This window comes from Paramacrobiotus metropolitanus, unplaced genomic scaffold (assembly GCF_019649055.1).
Source record: "Paramacrobiotus metropolitanus isolate TYO unplaced genomic scaffold, Prichtersi_v1.0 Parri_scaffold0000031, whole genome shotgun sequence".
Lineage (NCBI taxonomy): Eukaryota > Metazoa > Tardigrada > Eutardigrada > Parachela > Macrobiotidae > Paramacrobiotus > Paramacrobiotus metropolitanus.
In genome coordinates, this window is record NW_026570251.1 from 141,607 (window position 1) to 162,661 (window position 21,055).

Consider the following 21,055-nt stretch of genomic DNA (forward strand, 5'->3'; position numbering starts at 1 on the left):
AATCATGAAGTTATTGCAATTTAAGGAGCAGCTCTGCATAATGATGAATGATAACCCTGCTTATCACTTATTAACGAGCGAACGGCATTGTTAACCGAACGTAATCGTGGTACCGTTGGGTAATAAACTGCTTTTAATGTAATTATTAGTACAGAGAAGCTCATTAATCTTGATAAAACCCAATTTCATTTTAAGGTGCGCTTACTGTTCACGTAACGTTAGGAAGGTAAGATATTTGCACAGTTGTGAATTGGTCCATCATAAACAGGAAAGGCCAACGAAATTCTGCGCAGTTAACTGTTAATTGTTATCATTCAAGCGACAGTCGTAAAGTGATCGTTCGGTGCCACAATACGTTCTGATTGCAACGATAACAAGTTAGTTGTGATGAGTCAGTTGTACTTAACTCCACATGACCTCAACTGCAACGAACCGCGGTTGTCCCAGCCGAATATACGCTTCGCACAGGAAGGCAGAAATAAAAGCTTCACGGCACAGCGCACAGTAAGGAGTTGTAGTTGCAGGGCGCAGAAAAATATCGTAACCAAATTTCGAATGAGGTAGTGCCAGCTGTAACTATAATACTCGTGCACTTCCATCTGAGGCAACAACATCAGATTAAGTAGCGCCAAAGTTCACTTGAGTTTATGCTGACTTCTGCATCTCGTTTAATAATATTTCTTCAGTTATGAGCGAAAAACTAGAACAGAAATGTCTCGCACGGCTATCGGTATACTAATAGACGTTTCCGATAGCATGCGCCAGGTGTACTCGGACATACAAAGTAAAAATGAAGATGAAAAAACCTCTCGAATGCAGACGGTATTTGATACGGTTGTTCAAGCTGCCTCCGAAGAATCCGGAAAAAGCAACTGTGGATTATTTGCAGTGGCATTCGGGATCAAAACAGAATCTGGAGTCGAGTATCTTATCGACATTTTCTCGTTGCTGAAATTCCAGAACATTGTTCGTCGACACATGAAGGAAAACGGATACATTACAGACGACGACAGTAATCGTCCGAGATGGCATGAAGATGGACAGGTAAATTTAATGCGATAAAACCGGTATACACGGTGTAAGACAGAGTCATGTGCACGGAGCGAAAGGTAGAGCAAAACTTTGTGTACGGAGTAAAGGCAGGACACGGTCTACTTAAGGAGCAGTCGGTATCATGGGCGATCCACTAACCCGGATCCACTGTTGGATCCGGGGTTGAAACTTTCGATCCGTGTCTATTGTTATTTATCGGGCGATCACTTCTCCCGTACTCCGTAGGGGCGATTCACGAAACTTTTGATTGTAACCACAAATAGGCTCTTATTCGTGATATTTACGAATCAGTTGTTATACAGTGCGTAATGGTGTTAATGTGTTATATTACTTATAATATGTAATCCAACGTTTCTTATGTTCTCTTCGGTTTCGTATTTTTTCTTTTTCTTATGCTTATGGAGCAGTCACTATAATAACAATTACTGTATTTGTCATCATAATAATTTGACTTTGTTAGCATAACTGAAGACAGCGATGCAGAATCCGGAACCCCGCTGCAGAGTACAATCTGGGCGCGTAGTAACTGGAAAGTTTATTCCGACAGAAACAAATTGCGGTTCTAAAATTTAGAAATAAACTCAGTTTTTGCAAAGAATGAGCTTTCACATTGTAAGGTTTTTAACGCCACCAATATCAAGAAATTAGATCTAAAGAAGATTTTAAATATATACATATGAAAAAGATTATCTGTTTAATTGCAGTTTTCTAATGAAAGGCTTTTGTGTATTGGTAATGCACGATTCCACTAAATATAAAATAACGATTGGTGCATGATATGTGGATTTGGAAACATATTGAACAGCAAGAAAACTAAGTATGCAAACAATAAAGCAATGAGACTCACCTAAGTCTATACGAGGTACGTAATTTTACGTATTATTTCTGCTTTCAAAACATTTATTAATACAGGTGAGAACGAAGATGTGAAAGTGTGTATAGTTCTGTTCCCTCCCAGCTGGCCGCCCGTTTTCAAAAGTTTTCTACGATCCACACACAGATTCTCGTTTTTCCGCATGGGCGCGGCATCACCTGCAGGCTTTTGCTAAGAAGCATTTTTTAGCTTAAGCGCTGAATGCAGTTAAACTTTCCATTATTTTATACCTGGGTTTGTCCTTTTATGCAAAATGAACCTATCGCTCTTGTACTGATGGACGGTGTAATTTGACCTGTTTGTGCCTGGCAGCGTGTTTTAGAAACTGCATCAAAAAATACTTCCCTACAAAGCAGCCATATGGGATAGCCCAGGGCCACCACAGGACTCGCACAACTCATGATAGTTCGAACCATAATGATTTCCTTGATTTGGAAAATGCATCTGTGTGTATCTTCCAATTTTGCTACTTTCTCCGAAAATAGCAATGAGAAAACTATTATTGAGATAACTTTACGTTATCGCAAAGCGTTATCTCAAGTTCGTTGCGCAGGCTTGGAGGTCGCCTTAATAAGAAGTAAAACTGCGTGTTACTAAATATCGGACGAAAAAGCCACCGGTGAGTAAAACGGTTAACTTTAGAAGTCAGGAAACATGTTTTGTTCAGAAAAAGCATCTGACCTTTATCGGTTCAAAGGGATAGGGAACCTTCCATCTCTGAAATCAAGCTACTGTAATCTGCGGAAGACCAGCGCGCTGTTGTTCCTTTTAGTAAGCTTATGGTAGGCCCGATCAGTCCCAGCTTAAATTTTCGAGAAAGATATCGCGAAATAAGATGTGAAAGCAGTATGCGGCACTAGGATGGATGATGGATGATTGATGGATATTGATGGATGACACAGCGCAAAAAAATGAGAATGCGTAGGACTGAGAACGTGATCCACGGTCGCAGCTGCGTTTTCTACTGTATTTCACATATACATACGATACTGATTCACCTCCGTTCTTCAGCATTGGCAACCGAGCTTTGTACAGTGGCCACCAGTAAAATGCTGAAGCATTTTATTTCTGTCAGCTAATTTGGTAATGAAATGTGACTGAGTTTAAATCTGCATTACTAATTCAGCGCGCTAGACTAAAAAGTTTGCTATTAGTAATAGACTATTAGTGATTAACTGGTTTCTAATTTAGTAATTATGATTATCAGATAAAGTAATTCCTATTAGTGATTACTATTAGTTTATATTACCAATGTTGTTCTGGTTTGCGTAATCAGGTCTAACTACAATAATAAATTACGCTAACAAATTCGTTAGAATACTCTTTACATTGCGTAAACGGAATTATATTGTTCCGTCAAGTTATAAATGTTTAGGATGCCTCACTGCGTATTTAAGTCTAACTACGTACAATAATTAATTACGCTAAATATTTACCTAGTTAAGTTACAATGCGTAAACGGAATTACATTATTCAGTTAAGTTAAAAATTATTAGATTATTAGATTATTAGATTAATCAATAATTGCCATCAAGCATGCGCATTAATATGTGCAGCCCTGCAGTACAATTCACGATCATTTGTCTCTACGCAGCACAATTATTTGACGGTCAGTGACTCAGAGCTCGATTTTTATCTGGTGATCCACTGCTTATTACAAAGTACTACTGGGTAGGTAATCGACATAGTCAACAGGGTCAGATCTGACAAGGCTGAATGGCATGTGTTACGAGTGCGCTCATACTCTCACGCACACCAGCGCGGCAGCAGGAGAAAGAGATATACGGTACTAGGTCGACGGGAAATAGTTGGCATTTGCCTTGTACATTATCTTTTTGAGAACAGTCATAAGGATTTTTACACAAAAATAATTCCAATAAAACTTATTGTGCCCTTACCTCAGCCCCACTGAGAGCGCGTGGAATATTACACGACCATATGTATGAGGAATATTATTATATGACCTGAATACGCATTTAAGCAACGTTCGTCTACTGCAGTAATTGCAGTAATGCGAAACGAACCCACCGTGTGAATTATTGCACGGGCTTATGCATTCGTGTGAACATACGAGTAACATTGCACACAATAGACCTATGGCGTTTATTAGAGCGCTTACTCATTTGAGCCCTTTGTATCCGGCCAATTGCCAAACTCGCTGATGAGCTCATGGCCTGATGCATCGGTATAATTCCCGGTGGCCGCTTGATGAACAAGAAGCTTGAAATAGTAGAATGATCGTAAAAATAATTCGCATCGTTTTTGTGATAGGGACCTGGTTATGAGTTACTGATAAGTTTGCTGCGATACAATGGAGCACCTAATTGTGATGAGTATGTACGCAAGTACCTGACACAGCGCGAGTGTTTCTTCTTGCACACATTCTACTCCAAGGAGCCGCACCTGCTGGCGACAGCAATCGATGAACTGCCATCTGCCTGCCGGGGGCAGTTTGCAAAGTATGCATACGATGGCTTGAAAAAAATGACAGCTCCTACTGGTTTGGGAAGCCTGGTTGGTTATATGACAGGACCAACCAACGACACAGCTGAAAATGAACGCCTCAATGCGAGAATGCAGGTTCAAAAGTGCACCGATCACATCCTTGAAAGACACAGCCATCCTGGCTCCATCCACCTGAAAGAAGCGGTTAATATAATAGAAGAAGCTGCTGAAATAGGCCATAAGAAAACAAGGACCAAGAACTTAACAAAACACCAACTAGACCGGATTATCGATAGCATCGAACCTTATATCTACGGACCCAGTACATCTCTGTGTGCAGCTCTGAAGTCATCGTATTCCATCTTCGGGAATATTGAAAACAGGAATGCAGAGTGGAAGATGTTGCTAGTTATGACTGACGGTTATCCAACTGATGGCGAATTACCACACGCTCCTTGGAACCAAAAAATTAATGTCGCGACCTGCTTAATTGAAGACAACAACCCTCGCCTTCAGTACCGAACACTCCGGTTTGCAGCTGACACAACGTGGAGCAGCCCAAGGCAAGATCTGTTCAACCTCTGCACCACTGTACCAAGCCTGCAAGAAGAAAAGAAGCGTTGAAATGGTCACCAAACAAACAACTGATGGCCAAACAAACAAGAAACATCTTGTTTACAAACATACTGCATACGACGTGCATTTAACACAAACAATTCGGCGTCACAACACCACCTTATGTTATTGATTTACGATACATCGTCCAACCCGGTGTACCCCATTTGTTTGTTTAAATTTTCCCCACCCATTTCACCCCTTTCTTTGATTAAATTTTCCCCTCCCTTTTTCTCCCCTTTTTTGTTTTTGCCAACATAACATGCATCATTTTTTTGAGTTTATCACTTTTTTTTGTTTTTTTTGTTGCTTTAAAGTAACAAGTGAAACAGTTGTTTATCATTTTCCAAAAGTAGCCGTAGCACTGCAATACTGCAATCGGTATTTTTGACGATTTGTGATTTTTGGTTTTTGTTTTTCACGAATAATAGGTGAAACTTTACACTAACACAAAAAAACTCGGATTTTTTGAATCACCACAGTTCTGCAAACAGGACACTGTATCAATCTATCTGAACAGTTATTGCAGCAGGCCAGATGATTACATGGGCGGAATACAACTTGGACTTCATTGTCTAAGCAGACCTTACATTGCACTTTCTCCAGGGGGTTATTTTCTCTTTTCCTTGCCGCATACGCTTGAGATACCTTGTCACAGGTCTGCGCTGATTCCTTTGCTTGCTTGGTCTGAACGTCGTAGACATACTGTTCTCCTTTTTGTGCTATGACAAATGGACATATGGGCGACGCTCTGGCGTGCTCTTCCCATGCTCCATCGGTGGGAACCCATCTTTCAAGCTCTCGTCCGCAGTGAAAGCACTGGACGCAATCACCGTTCCCGTTATGAAACCAACCGGCTTGGGCCATGACCCTGGGATGCTGAGCTTTTGATTCAGGCCACTCGGCAAATGTAGAAAAACGAGCCTTGTAATCCATCATGTCTGGAAAGCGCACAGCGTAGCTATAGGTCCCCGGAATAGCAACTGGCGCTGACGCCCACACCTCCACGACGTCTTCTCCTTCCGCAGTAATGGGTTCAGGTGTTCTCTTTGACATTGGACAGTTTGGAAACAGTAATTGATGATGCCGCCTTGGGCTTCGGATTTTACCCCATCCGGACATAATACCGTCACAATATGCGCACTGAACTTCATCCCCGGTTCCACGATAAAACATTCCGGCTAAGGCCAAGTACGTCGGTGGAAGTAAACTATTGTCCCAATTGGTGTGTTTAAACGTAGCCAGACGATGGATCACATTACGCATGTCCATTTTTGCTGTTTAATGACAGAAAAACTGAATCAATAAAAGCCTGTTTCTAAAACCGAAATCTAAATTTTGCTTGACCATCATAGTTTATATATAATACCAATAAGGACGAAGCTTCCCAAGTCTCCGCCTTTTACACCTTCTAACAAGGCTTGCAGGGGAAAAAAGGCGGAGCAAAATTATCGATTTTTCAGCCAATCGCTACAGTCTTGTGTTGGGAAAAGTTTGACCAATGGAAACCATTGCTTTCCATAAAAAGGCGGAGTTTTGGAGGATTTTATGCGAATCAAAATCCAACACTTTGCAGTCGCTGTAGTCGTGAGGATATAAAAGGCTAGCGGGTAAACCTTGAATTGTCAGTTGCTTTTCAGTTCCGTAAGAAAAATTGTTTGCTACTTGTTAGTCGCTTTTGCAATCAAAAAATGGATTTTGCACGCACTTTGGAGATTTTGGGAGAGCTGAACGGATACATCATCTATAAGGTCAACAATGTGGTAAGTATGTTTTGGAACACGAAAAAGGTCAGTCTTGTTCTAGCTTTTGATCAGGAAACAGACGGTTACAAAGATCATGAAGAGGCGTTCCGGAAAGGAGTGCGTCTGGGATGTAGTGAAATTTCGGACGTCCTGAATAAGTTGAAAGCGGGAACTATCCAAGCAGCGATGGACAAGGCAATCACAAGCAAATCTGCGGAAAAGGTCACTCTTGCCGGACCTGCTTGTATGGATGTACTTCTCAGTATCCATCCTAAATATGGGCGGATGATCCGCTTTTCACAACCCGGGCACTCTTTACAGATTCCATACCGAGGATTTTTGGATGTAGCTCGCATTGTACAGGACAGCTTCTGGGGTCCTGAGGGAGTGTCCATGGATACGTAGGCTAACAGCATTTGACTTGTGTAACATAATGCACTATTTCGATTTACTATGTTTTGGTCTTTTACTAATGACAATCTACAGCTTTGTCTGGGATACTTTTAGGTAGCAAAAGAAAATTAAATAGGATAAAAAAAAGGGCTAATGCCTCTATTCGCGACAGACTGAGTAAGAAACGTATATAAAGAATTCGTGCTCATTCTGTCGCGATTAGTGTGTTCAGCCATGGAGATACACAACGTTATTTTGTCCGTCAGGTTTGACAGAAGGATCGACTTGGACGCGATAACCCGTGTTTTCGGGAACGATGCTACTAAGATGAAAAACTTTAACGCCGTTAACCTTCGCTTGAATGGTAACACATTCTGTCAACTGTTTGCGAACGGCAAGGCCATCATAAACGGCGGTAAGTCAGTTGATGAAGCGGAGCAACTGCTGCTCTTTTATAAGCTGATGTTACTTCTGCATGATTTTACTTTGGAGATTAAGGTACGTAGTATAGCAAATATCGTAAGCACTTACCGTCATAGTACAAAAGTCAATCTTGCCAATTTATACAATAAAAGCAGAACAATACCGGAAGTAAGTAAGGCATTTTTTGAGCCTGAACTATTTCCAGCAGTTCAGATTAAATTTAAGTATTTAGGAGCCACAGTTAACGTGTTTCATACGGGTAACTGCGTTCTTTTAGGATGTACATCCGTTGTACAAGTGCAGGCAGTTGCAGAAGCGATAAAAAACCTCCTGCAGTTAATTAACCAAAACTCCCAGTAATCATAAAATTTTAGACTTTTCAACGGAAAATTTTCGGAATTTTTGCGGATTTTACAGGTGTGCTGAACTAGGGGCTTAAGGTCGAATTATCTGAGGTTTTAGAAATGGAAAAAATCACTTTTGATTTTCGTTTTAAAACTCCTTGCACGATTTACATTTCAGGACCAACAATGTCTGGGAAATCAACGTTTACGTTGCAACTCTTGAAAAACGTTTCACAAAGTTTCACTCCCGTCCCTACTCGTATTGTTTACGCGTACGGTACGTGGCAAGAAACCTTTTCAACTTTTGACGAATCTATTGAACTTGTACAAGGCATTGATTCCATTATTAATGACGAAAGCTTTTTCAGAAAAGGTGATACAACGCTGCTAATTTTGGATGATTTAATGGAGGAAATAGCATCTGCTACTAAGGCATCCGCGTTATTTACCCGTGATGTTCACCACAAAACGTTTCTGTTGTTTTCATCTCACAAAACCTTTTCAAGCAAGGAAAGAACATGCGTGATATTTCTCTCAACTCACAATATATGGTCGTATTTAAATCTGTTCGCGACACACAGCAAATAAAAACGCTAGCGCATCAGCTGGGCATGCCACACTTGCCAGAAGCTTATAAAAGGCTATAAAGGAACCGTTTGGATACTTATTAATTAACTTACGTCCGGAAACCCCCGACAAGGCCCGCTTACAATCGAATATTTTTGGCTACCGAAGAATCTATGTAGAAAAATGAAGCCAGAAGAAATTCTCAAGCTAATCGACGCTCTACGTTTGATGACACCCAGACAGCAGAGAGCGTTTTTTCAATTTTCTACTACTAAACAGGTCGCTGCAATTGAAGAAGCCTGCTTGAACCTTATTAAGCAACCAAAGGGGTTAAGTAAAACACATTTAGCGAAAGCACGTGCTCATGTTGGAAAAATAAAGCGACTAGCTAATCGGAATTTAACGCGTGAAAAAAAGAAAATGCTTTTACAGCAAAAAGGTGGATTTTTAAGAGTTCTTCTACCAGTTTTGGGAACTCTTTTAACATCGTTCCTAACAAAATGAAGACTTACGTGTTAGTACCGGAATCAGAATTCGTAAGTGGCAAAAATAGGTCAGGTCCAACATCTACTTGGAAAAGGGCCCAAGAAATTAGCGATAACATGAATCAGCAGCTAATGGTGCGAGCCGCCTTGGAGAACCAACGTCCGGTTACGCGCCTGCCGGTTAGCGAGACACCAAACTATACCATAGAAAGCAATACCTTGCCATCGGAACTTTTGCATAAGCCAGCAACCGTGTCAAAATACGTTGAGGCAAAGCCGCTAATGCAAGATGCATTTTTCAAACCGGACCTTTGCTTGAGAGCCGTGGTATCCAGGTTAGTACAGCAACAAATGACCAGCAAATTCAAGCAAATTCGTCACCCCAAATTGAGTACGTACAGTCCGAGCCGTTGGTGCATTACGTACAAGTGCCCGCGGACCCAATCGTGCACTATGTTCCTACAACCGTGCCGAGCGAACCTGTTGTCCACTATGTTCCAACCCCTTCGAAAACTTTAGTCAAACACGTATACAAATCCCCAAAAGTCCCACCAATAACTAAAAAGCGTGGTGTTCCAAAAACTTCCCGTAACACCATGCCGAAGAAGAACCAGGCGCCAACTATAGAGTTTGCACCGACACCACCAAGCATACAAGATGCACCGCAAGAATCACCAATTGTTGAGTTTCCTCCTGACGGAGTTCTGGATTACGAACCCCATGAAAATCCAGCACTACCGTCAAATATAAATGCAAAGGCACTTAATTATCAACCAAATGAAGTCTCACTGCGACGAAGTACACGTAAAAATTCAGCGTTACCGTATGCTGGTACGCGACTAGCCATCGAGGGACCTTCCACCAGCTTACAGGTTTTAGGTAAGGCGTTGGCTCCAATTAAAACCGCGGTGCGTCGTAAGACTCGCGATAAAACTGCTCTGTTGCCGACGTCTACGCAACTGTCTGTTGAAAATGCCTTAACTGTTCCGGGGCTAACGGGCCCGTCGGCACCCATGCCAATTGAAGCAGCGCATAGAAAAGCTATAACATACAACCCACAGCCTGCGAAAACAAAAAAATAATGTTCAGTTAAGTAGCAAAAGGATGAAGAACAAGAAACCAACACATATAGGCGGAGAATCGCTAGAGCCCCAACAAAGTTCTACGGGCCACCACGTAAAAAACAGCGTACAACACAAACTGGAGGGTGGTTAAACTTTGCTTAAAATGGTAACACTAGATGAAATTTACCTGGATGCCGGGAACCCCGGTAGCCTTGGAGGAGTTGAGCGTCTGTTTAAAGAAGCTCAAAACATAATTATACACGTCAGCAAGTTGAACAATACTTACAGTCTAAGGACGCGTATACACAACATAAAGCATACCGCTCAAAAGTTTAAGCGAAGAAAAATTATATCAGTAAATGTAGGAGACCAACACCAAATTGACTTGATGGATATGCAAAAGTTTCGTAAAGAAAACGATGGTTTTAATTACGTGCTGACGTGTGTTGATTGTTTCTCCAGATATGGTTGGGCGGAGCCAGTGAAGTCAAAAAAGCCGCCAGAAATTGCTGCAGCGCTCAGCACAATTTACAAACAATGCAGTCCGCCACTGCGCTGTCAAAGTGATAACGGTAAAGAATTTGTTGGAAGAGAAATGCGTGCATTTTTTAAAGAATGTAATGTAACCTTTTTTACTACTCGAAATGATGATGTAAAATGCGCAATGGTAGAACGACTCAATCGTACCATTAAAAACCGTATGTACGTATACATGACTGAAAAAAACACATATCGATACATAGACGTTTTGCCACAGATAATGCAAGGGTATAATAGCACTGTGCATTCTTCAACCGGTTATGCTCCAGAAAACGTTGGAGTAAACGAGAGCAACTCTATCCTTGAACGTATGCTCAGCGAACAAAAGAAATCAAAGGGGCCCGCATTTACAGCTGGCGACCATGTGCGAATTGCCAAAAGAAAAACACGTTCGAAAAGGTTACGAAACAAATTACACGGAAGAAATTTTTAAAGTAGTCAGAGTTTTAAAACATAAAAGCCATTTTTTGTATGCTATCGAAGACCTAGCTGGTGAAGCAATCGACGGACACTTCTATGCTTCCGAACTGTCAAAATTTGTAATGACTGAGAGGCCATACCATCGCATTTCTAGGATATTAAGGAGCGCACACACAAGGGTAAAAAACAATATCTGGTACATTGGTATGGCTACGGCCCCGCGTATGACTCTTGGGAAAACGCAAACGAATTAAAATGAGTTTTACTTGACACTGCCATCTTCGGCGTCTCGTGATTTGTATCCAAAAAACTGTCCCGGACATTTCACAACTTTATTAGCCAGGGCAGTGGATCTGGACGGTACCTGGGAAGTTGCGTTATCAGAATTAATACTTCCTCCTATGCAGTTAAAATTTAATAGCGGCTTAGTGGTTGGTATTGCGCGAACTAATTATCCCACTCGGGAGACTCGTTTTTAAGTGAAAAGCATATCCGGACGAAAACCGGTTAATACACGCTGTTAATGTGCTTTTGCGTGATGGCGCGACGGATGATGAACCAGTTTTATATGGTCATATCGTAGTCAGTGGTAACTCCTCTGAACTAAGTATCAGACCAGACACCACCCTGACGTTCCACGGTGCAGAGTATACCCGTGCTTTGGGTTTGCTGCAAGACTACAGTTATACGGGCAGTGATAGCCCTACTTATGTCCTCCACCCGGGGAAACATAATCGCATTGTACACGTCTACTGTGACATCATTGAATACGGTCTAGTGGGGGATGCTATGGTTCCTTTGTTGCGCACGATATCAACGCAAGCGAGCTCGTTTGAAGAAACGTGCATCCGTTTTGAAAGCCCTCACTACGTACCTATAGCCCGTCATACGTTCCAAACAGTTGAAATTAAAGTATGCGATGATTTAGATAATGAAGTGTTTTTCCATCCAGGTACTGCAATAATCAAACTACACTTCCGACTGAAAAAACACTAAAAATGGTACTCCAAGAACTTAAATTCGATGAATCTCGCTACATTCAAATATTCAATCGTCAGCACGGTTACGGAATGCCCGTTTACCGCGGTGCACCAATGACGGGTGGCAGCTTTTGGGGTCGCATCATAGGATTTGCGCGGGGTTGTTTAGTAAGGCTGCACCTCACATCAACAACATGATTGCTACCGCCCAACCACACATGAAGACATTTGCCTCGAAAGCGGTAGAATCAGCCATCGATAAAGCTGTCGAGCACGTCAGTGAAAAATACGTCAACAAAGCGGCTCAGGCATTAAGGGACGAAAGAAAAAAATAGTCAGCATTAGTAAGAAGCAACGAGCAATTGACGCGATAAAAGACAAACTGTAGCAATGGCGCTTATAGAAAACGGCTCAGAGCCATCAATGTTGTTAGAGAGTCACTTATTCTACTTACCTTCAACACTAACGGAACGATGGAATACCAGAGATTATTATTTGGGGCCCTCACAAGCCACGACCGACGAATCCAATGATTTTTCATTTACTGTAGCTCCATGTCAGTCGGAATTGGTTAGCTTAGCCGATATTCGATTTACGTGCGATCTTCACGATACTAATGCAGCTGGAACCATACCAACGGATAGCGACTGTTTGGCCCCTATTAACAACATTGTACACAGTCTTTTCGAGCAAGTTAGTGTTACTCTAGGCGGTCGCAGTATATCGGACAGTAGCTCGATGTATCACATTCGCGCTTATTTGGAGAGCCTTTTGGGTTATACAAAACAAGCGCAGCTAACCCAACAAAGTCTGGGTGGGTTCGCTATGGACACTGAAATGTCCAAAGATCCGATTTTCACAGAGAAAGTAGACGGAAAATCATCTTTCCATAGTGAAGGTGCTGAAAAAGGCGAAAGTGGATACAAACATTGAAGCCACTCCAGTTGTCAGGCAAGTTGCACTGCGACTTGTTTCAGCAGGATCGCCCACTTATACCAGGCGTAGAGTTAAGCATCAAACTGATTCGTAACCGAAAGAATCTAGCGTTTATTGCCGATAGCGACCTGGCAGCACCTAAAGTTGTAGCGATTCGAATCCCCGATTGCGTATACGCAAATACGAACCAGCTCCGGATTATCTTGCCGCAATGACAAAGCAACTGGTTGGCAATAATGCAAAATATCACGTTGAACGCGTTGCGATGCGGCAGTGTACTCTGATATCTGGTCAGCAACAACACGTGTGGGCGAATATCGTGATTGGACAGCTCCCAAAGGTAATGTTCCTAGCCCTATCACCCAGTCGTTCTTTGCTGGGGAATACAAGTCAACTCCCTTTAATTTCGATCATTTTAACCTGTCTTATGTCCATGCCGAGATCGACGGCCAGCTGTTTCCCACTCGAGGATACAATTTAGATTATGAAAACGGGGCCACAGCCGAGGCCTACGAAGGACTTTTAGACACACTGGAGCGTTTAGGAGAAGGTCCGGGCGAGCTACCCTTTGATCGTTCGGATTATAATGCTGGTGGCTTTTGTATTTACGGCTTTGACTTCACTCGCGGACATACTGGCCGCGGGCTCTTTCTCTAATTAGGCAAGGCAATCTTAACATTAATTTTAAATTTGCCAAAGCTTTAAAGGAAGGAGTGGTGTGTGTTGCAATGTTAGTCTTTGACAACGTTATCGAAATAAATAACAACAGACAGGTTTTGTTTGATTTTGCTCCATGAACAGTATAGAAATCGACAATGCCCTTAGAAGGGATCCAATAGTTCGTGATATTTTTGTTGGAGTCTTTCCTTGTGATAAAATTCCTGACAAAGAATTTCCGGGTGCCTACATCGTGAATACGCAACCTAGCACTGCCTCGGGAGAGCACTGGGTCGCATTTTACTGCACTAAACCCGGTACAGTGGAAGCCTTTGACTCGTTTGGACGAAACCCAGCAGAGTATTCTCTACACATCAAAGACTGGATAGGTCAAGACTACATTACCATGTCAAATACGATGCGACAAAGCATAGATTCTACAGTCTGTGGTCAGTACTGTATGTTTTACGTACTTCTACGTTGTCGAGGGTATTCCTATGAAGATGTTATGTCCGCCTTAACCAAGCATAAAGGCGTGAATGACAAATTTATTCGAAAATTTATAAACAAGTACTTTAACCTGCACACTGCGCTACGAGACGATAATTTTATAAGGCAACTAATAAAATGGATAGACCCCAAAAAATAGCAACACTTATCTTCTGGGGTCTTATGATCTCCGTACTACTAATATTCAATGTTCTTGAGATATGCAATCATGTTTCCCGAAAACTAACCTGACTCAATCCAATGAGATCACTAAACATGTCTTGAACTTGATGATGAGTGATGCCGAATTCAGTAATGGATCGGTGTTTGTCACTCACCGGCCCTGCCGGTGAGTGCCCAAACACCCCCGCCGCCGCCGCCTCTAAACAAAGCTGTCCACATGATTCCTGACAACTTAGACTTGAACACAAGTCTGGGAGAAAAGGCGGTGCTTGCCGCAGTATTTTAACGCCGGTAGTAGTGCAGTTGGAAATGGAAAGTGATTGGTTGTAAAATGCAGCAACATGCTCCGCCTTTTCGGCTGCACATTATGTGTACGGACTTCAATGTGCTAAACGGTCGCAATATTTTAACTGAGAGAAATGTTTAGCTGCTAGTCTGGGGTACTTCAAATACTTTCAAATACCGGTACAATTCGCTTATCGAGTTGTATCCATGTAGCGTACCGTATCCATGTAAGTAAATAATATTTTAATTTTACAAGGTTTGAAAGTAGGATTTTTCTAATAAAAACGTATTCCTCGAGTGAGCGCAGATGCGAAAAAGTATATCTTTAATTCTTCATTCATGCAATGTCAATATCCTGAAGCGACCAAAGTGTAATAGAAGGAGGGTAAATACACGGATAGACAGGAAAAACGGCAATAATAAGGGATAACCATTCAGGTGTTGTGCACCATGGCCAGCCGCCAAGGGAAAGCAGTCCAGCGACACTACACAAAATTCATGCTTTGAGACCCGAGCTGCCTTCTCCGTAGACTCCTACGTTATACTCAAACACCTACGTCTTCGAGAATTCAGAATCAAACCGTGTAATCTACATCTTAAAGAGCAAGAAATAATTAACAAGATTTTCGATACCACGCAAGCCGTGATCTATGAGAAACAAGACAAGTTAGAGCCAATTAAGTTTCCCATAGACAAAGCAATGGAGCTCCGTGAAAACAAATCATCCAACTCCTATGCTTAGTCTACGAGAAACTCAAATGGTTCAGTCTTGCTTCAGTTTTAATTAGTGGCGAATTATTTCGTATCAAAAATCTTGTAAATTTTTTCTTGTTCTTTTGAGCTATCGATTGTGCGGATTAGTTCTGAAATATGCAAGACGAAGGTGGTTGTGTTTAACATAGAAGTCTACGGAGAAACAGCTCGAGACTGGAGTCTCAACGACTGATCTGCACAGTGTCACTAGAACTGCCTTCCCTTGGTGGCTGGCCGTGTTGCACAACACGTGAAGGGTTATCCCTTATTATTGCCGTTTATCTTTCCCGTGTATTTACCCCTCCTTGTACCCGTAATTCGTTAAGGTTTTATATACGAACATTTAACAAATTTCAGTTGGCAATACATCGATATGTATTAACACGGCTGTCGTAACTAGTTACACTCCATGAACTCAAACCTAACATTTCCAGTACACAAGTCGAGCGCGGAGCGCGAGGCTTACCTTGTCGACCGAAGCGTAACGAAAGCCTATGTTCAAGAATAATGCAAAATGTGGTGTGTATATGCGTGGGTAACCACCAGCAAATGCACGTATGCACGATGGTACCTGTCACCAAATGCACAGCACGGTTGCCGTATATACTCACGCCACATATAACTCGTAGTGTCTGTACGTCGGTCACCGTCAGGAAATGCTAACATGCACGGTGATATTTGCACCCGGATGCCCACCTATGCACGGTAACCGTATATATTGGCCGGTGGTAATCTCCCGATATGATCAAAAGATTACTGCGTTTGCTTTTTTGGTAACAATGGCAACATAGCGCTACCGAACGTTCGTGGGGCATTATTACCTGTCACAAGCGATGGGCTTCATCACCAGTACTGGAATCGTTAGCCGATAGCGACAGTATCAATTTACCGGTTTCCGTTAAACATTTTTGATTCAATATTCTAGTTTGGTGTTGCAGACACAGTCCAGTACCATAATACTGTTCCTGAAACTCTTTTCTTGACACCCACTCCGGACTTCTGACATTGTACAACATAACAAAAACTAAGTAACGAAATAATACTAGAAAAACCCCAAATTGTGCAATTTCCGGCAAATATGTCCCCACAGACATTTTTGCAGTGCCCCATTAGCGAACCAAACAACCCTGTGCGATAAAAAAATCAAAACAAATTAATATCCCGGTTATTAACAAGTACCTTCTAGAAAACTGCCTAATCGGAATAGCACTCCGTTAGCATTACTAAGGGCAATTTCGTGTAAATGGTAGCCCTCCGGCCAAGTCGGTATCACCAGATTTTGACATGATAGACCTATACGGGAACGCTGCTTTTCAGTTCAGTTTTTAGTTTTCTATAAAACGTCACCAGCGTTACTAAATCCAACCCCTCCTACCGCATTCAGCAGATTTACTGTGCCATTGACTGCTTTGCATATTATATGCATATTGTGGCGGTGACCTTCCACAGCACTGTATGAACCGGCATAAATTTTTCCACTAGAGTTGAAGAAATTATGATTTTTGTGTACAGTGTCGAAACATGTATTCGAAACACTTACGTAATTGCGAAATTTTATGTAAATGCTTACCGGCGCCTGAGGCCGAGATTTCACTATTGTCATTGTACTAAAATTATACCAGCTGGAATGAGAGCATTAAATAATCGAAAAAGAGTGCCCACTGTAAAACGGGGTGTCATCATTTAGGATATAGTCCTGCTCCGCTTCGATCCTGCAGTGCGCGCAAAAGCGAGTGCACTTTTCTAGTATGTAGTACACAATACTAAATACTTATTTTGTACATTTTTTATTTTTGCGGTATAGATTTACGAGCTGTACACTCTTCAGGCTGCGCAAGGCCGACCTCGCGCAAAATTGCACAATAAGGTCACAAAAGAACAGCAACAGATAAGGTATTGGAGAATAAAAGCACTGACCTATTTTTACCGCGTGTGTGTCACTATTCCGGAAGCAGATGGTTGGTTTGCAAACAAAAGAGTACACTTTTGAGAAACATTTGAAGGAACTATGATGCAATACTGTTTTATTTTACCTTTACTCATATTCTACGTTTTAATTAGCACGCAGATCAGATTGTGCATATCCGGAATAAAGATCCGTACAAACCACTATTTAAATCTCACTGTCCCCTAACAACCGCATTAATCATTTTATAATTTTCAAATTGTAACAGAATGCCGCACGGTCGCGTAGCGAAAAAAACTAGAGGTAGAGCCCTCTCCCGCTCCAGGCGAGCCGGTGCAATACTGCCGGTTGGCCGTATTCACCAGGCTATGATTCAGGGTAGCCAAACTGAAGAATCCGCATCTGTATTCATGGCCGGCGTTCTAGAGTATTTGGTTGCCGAACTCCTGTTCCTTGCTGGAAACGTGGCAGAAGTTGCACGTGCCACCGACATCAAGCCGGGTCACATTGATCAAGCCATTCGTGACGATCCGGAGGTAGGTTTTGTAAATACATATGCTACTTGCTTATTACGGTCGCATAAATATTATCATTACACCCTTATTAAAATTATCATTAAATATCATAAATATAATATTATAAAATTTGTAATTATAATATTTAATATTATCATACTCCCTTATTAAATATTACAAATATTATCATACACCCTTATTAAATCCGGCAATTATTATTATCTACAGGTACTGCAAGTCATGCTGGTATGCGACAACGCAAAAGCTATCTAAAATATTTATAACGCTCATATCTGTATAGACCTATTTGTTGATATTACGTATATGAAATCATAATAATACTTTCTTCTTCGCAGTTTACAACGCTCTTGTGGGGTGTGCTCCTGGGATGGTGCGATCGCCATAACCGCCGCTAATAGATTTGGCTCGAGATGTCGTACTGTGTGCTGATGTGCTAATAAAAACTTGTTTTCCTCATGAATTTTTGAAATGTTAACAATATTAAAAAACTAAACTTGCTTTAGCTAGTTGAGTGGAATCTATATTCAGTGGAATGTGAATGTTATCCCGTACTTCTGTTTTGGAATAAAATAATTTTCAGGTGTCTCCCACACCTGACAGTCTCGTAGTCCATCAGGACCACATCATAATAACTGAACGCGTTACCAAGCCTGTCACAATAAACTGCCTTTGACAGCAAAAAAATCCTGCCGACTTTACAGTAAGCAGTAATATTTTCAGTCACTGACATTAAAATTCGGGCAATACTGTATCTGCACAGTCATCAATGAGAATCTATGAGAACTTAAGTGAGTGTATCAATGAGAAGTTGTGCACAGTCTATCAATGAGAACTTAAGTCGAAATACAGTTGGCTACCATACAACACAAACCGCATCGAAATAGTCAGTAGTAGGTACCTATTTTTACCGTATAGTGTAGAATAACGACGTAGTTGTCCGAAAATCCAGTTCAATAAGATCAAGAAAAAAACCCTTGGGTGCCGTATCCTTAGCTTTTCCAGCATCAGTTATCAGTTTCCAGGGTGGTACAGCAACCGTGTTCTCCTCACAATGTAACGTACCAGGATCGAATACGCTTTATTAGTCTGTCCACTAGCCATGTAAAACCGACGTCCCACAAAATACAGTATGAGTACATTGCTAAGAGGTGTACGTCCATTTGGACCCCGCCAAACAATCTCGTGAGGCCCCAGGGCTTAACTTTTATAATAATTATTAGAATGATAGCCAGTATGAGTATGATAGAATGGGTATGATAGCCTGCTCATTACACAAAAAATTGTAAACATACGGTGAACTACAGCAATAAACAGATTACTGTACATACAAAATGCATACACAGTACGTACACAGTATAACTATACGAGTACATACATAAATTAAACAGACAAAGCTACTGTGTAGAAAATTTATATACAGTAGTCATTATCGTTGCACAAAGTGGTTCTCGTGCAAGCAGTTCTTAGGGCGTCAGTTTACCGATCTGATCATCGCCACGCCTTATCGCACCTGTGATACACTGTGGAGAGACAAAAGGGGAGTGTAAACATTCCGATTTTACAGCCACTGAGTGCCCATCTCCGCACATAGACACTATTGGGTAGAAAATACGGTGGCCAGCACCGCCTTTTCATCTCTCGCAGTGTATCACAGGTGTGATAAGGCGGAGTAAGGTAACAAAACGGGCGTCCAGCATTAACTGATTGTTATAACTATGTGTATGGCGCGTCGGGAGACATTCCATGAAAAGTAGGTCACCGGACAGCGTCATGCTGAATTAGGTCGGCATATGAATAGGCAGTCCATCTCAAGGAATGTCTCCCGGCGCGCCATGCACAACTTCACTCGAAATCCAACAGCCGACGTCTGGATACTTAGTGTGAACAACACCACTGCACTAACATCATTATAATTTACTTAAACTAAACTACTTTATGGTAACATTAATCATAGTTAAATACAGAATACTATTGCGATAGTTATTATTATTGTTTAAGAATTTAAGTTAATAACGTAATTTACTGTTAGGATTATGATTATAACCATATAGCTAACTAAATAAAAACATAAGTTTGTTGTTGTAATGGGTTTAACGTTGTTGTAATTATAGCCGTAATTATTGTTGTGTTCCAGATGTTATTGTTTATTGTAGCTACGCCGAATTATTGATGTTTAGAGTGTTTGTAAATAAATAATATGTCTGTTATTCATAAACAAGATGTTAATGTTTGTCCGGTGACCATTTCAACGCTTCTTTTCTTCTCCTGCACCCTGCTATTCAGTTTTTAAGACGACGGAAATGGAAGATTCCAGAAGAGGGTAAAGTTAGACTGTTTGCTCCCGTTAAAGATCCGGAAGCCATCGAAGACTTTACAATAGTGGTGCGATCATTAGCGCACAATGCCGACGCGGCTGCGAATTTGTTTGCCAGGGTCGCACTGGACGAATATATAAATTACGAGATACACTGTACAGAGTGCAGCGCGTTCTCCTCATAAACAGTATGATGCCACCTGTTATGCGTACGCAACGGCAACTGTCTTTCATCTTGTTATGAAGAGGATTCAAGGTCAGTGTTCTAACAGTTTCGTAAAGCAAACACAGGTACCACACACCAGCGGTAGACGACTGTAGCCGACAAAACCGTCCGGGCAGATGAATCGTCCGCCGGACACTTGTGCGTTTAAGCCGGCAAAACCGTCCGGTGGGCCAAAAGAATCTCCGCCGTAAATGTGGCTCACCCAGTTTTTTCTGCTGTAATCGATTCTGAACGACCCTGACTGAATATTCGTCGCGGACGGTTTTGCCGGAATGCATATTCGGGGCGGAATTTTCTTTCAAGAGCGAAATTGTGAATAGTTGTTTAACTACAGGGAGAGATGGTGGCGTACCAACATTTCAAGATCTATACAACAAATTCGTTGGTACTTTTGGAACTAAGCCGGCAAACACGGAGAAGGTCATTGACAGATTCGCGCAAGAGTATCGACTTGAATATCGTAAGCTGTATGCCACATCGGAGCGTGTAACCGGCACCCGATATGCCGTTAATGGCGAAGGTGAACCTAATACTGAAAGCGAGGCTAGACAAGTGTTAAATGCCGGGCGCCCTCTGATAGCCACATATTATTTAACCATGCAGCAGTGGAAAAATTTTGATCATTTCTACGAAAACAACAAGCAAGGCGTACTGACGAAGGAAGACTTGGGAGAATGCGGCGATGAACCGACTTACGGTCATGCTGTTGTACTGATATACTGCGACCCTATATGCCTGGTTTATTTGAATTCGAAAGGAAAGGAATTTGCCGACAACGGTTTGTTTCGAGTAGCTGATAATTCTGTGCTAAAATGCAAATAT

General features: G+C 41.6%; 1 protein-coding gene and 1 long non-coding RNA gene across 3 annotated transcripts; both read left to right on the top strand.

Annotated features, from left to right (window-relative positions):
- The first annotated feature begins 504 nt into the window (after positions 1-504).
- Positions 505-18,366, top strand: LOC129588795 (uncharacterized). 2 transcript variants are annotated; one of them, XM_055483180.1, is made up of 3 exons: positions 505-1,044; positions 17,584-17,693; positions 18,029-18,366. In XM_055483180.1, the coding sequence occupies exons 1-3, from the start codon at positions 712-714 to the stop codon at positions 18,120-18,122; spliced, it is 537 nt and encodes a 178-aa protein (XP_055339155.1). In that variant the 5' UTR covers positions 505-711; the 3' UTR covers positions 18,123-18,366. The 2 variants fall into 2 exon arrangements, with proteins under 2 accessions (XP_055339155.1, XP_055339154.1); XM_055483179.1 differs by lacking the exons at positions 17,584-17,693; positions 18,029-18,366 and adding an exon at positions 4,199-5,248.
- Positions 6,529-8,354, top strand: LOC129588797 (uncharacterized). Its single transcript, XR_008690516.1, has 7 exons — positions 6,529-6,597; positions 6,660-6,750; positions 6,805-6,976; positions 7,054-7,157; positions 7,392-7,540; positions 8,071-8,169; positions 8,261-8,354. It is a non-coding gene; the product is annotated as an uncharacterized LOC129588797 (long non-coding RNA).
- Positions 18,367-21,055: the final 2,689 nt, after the last annotated feature.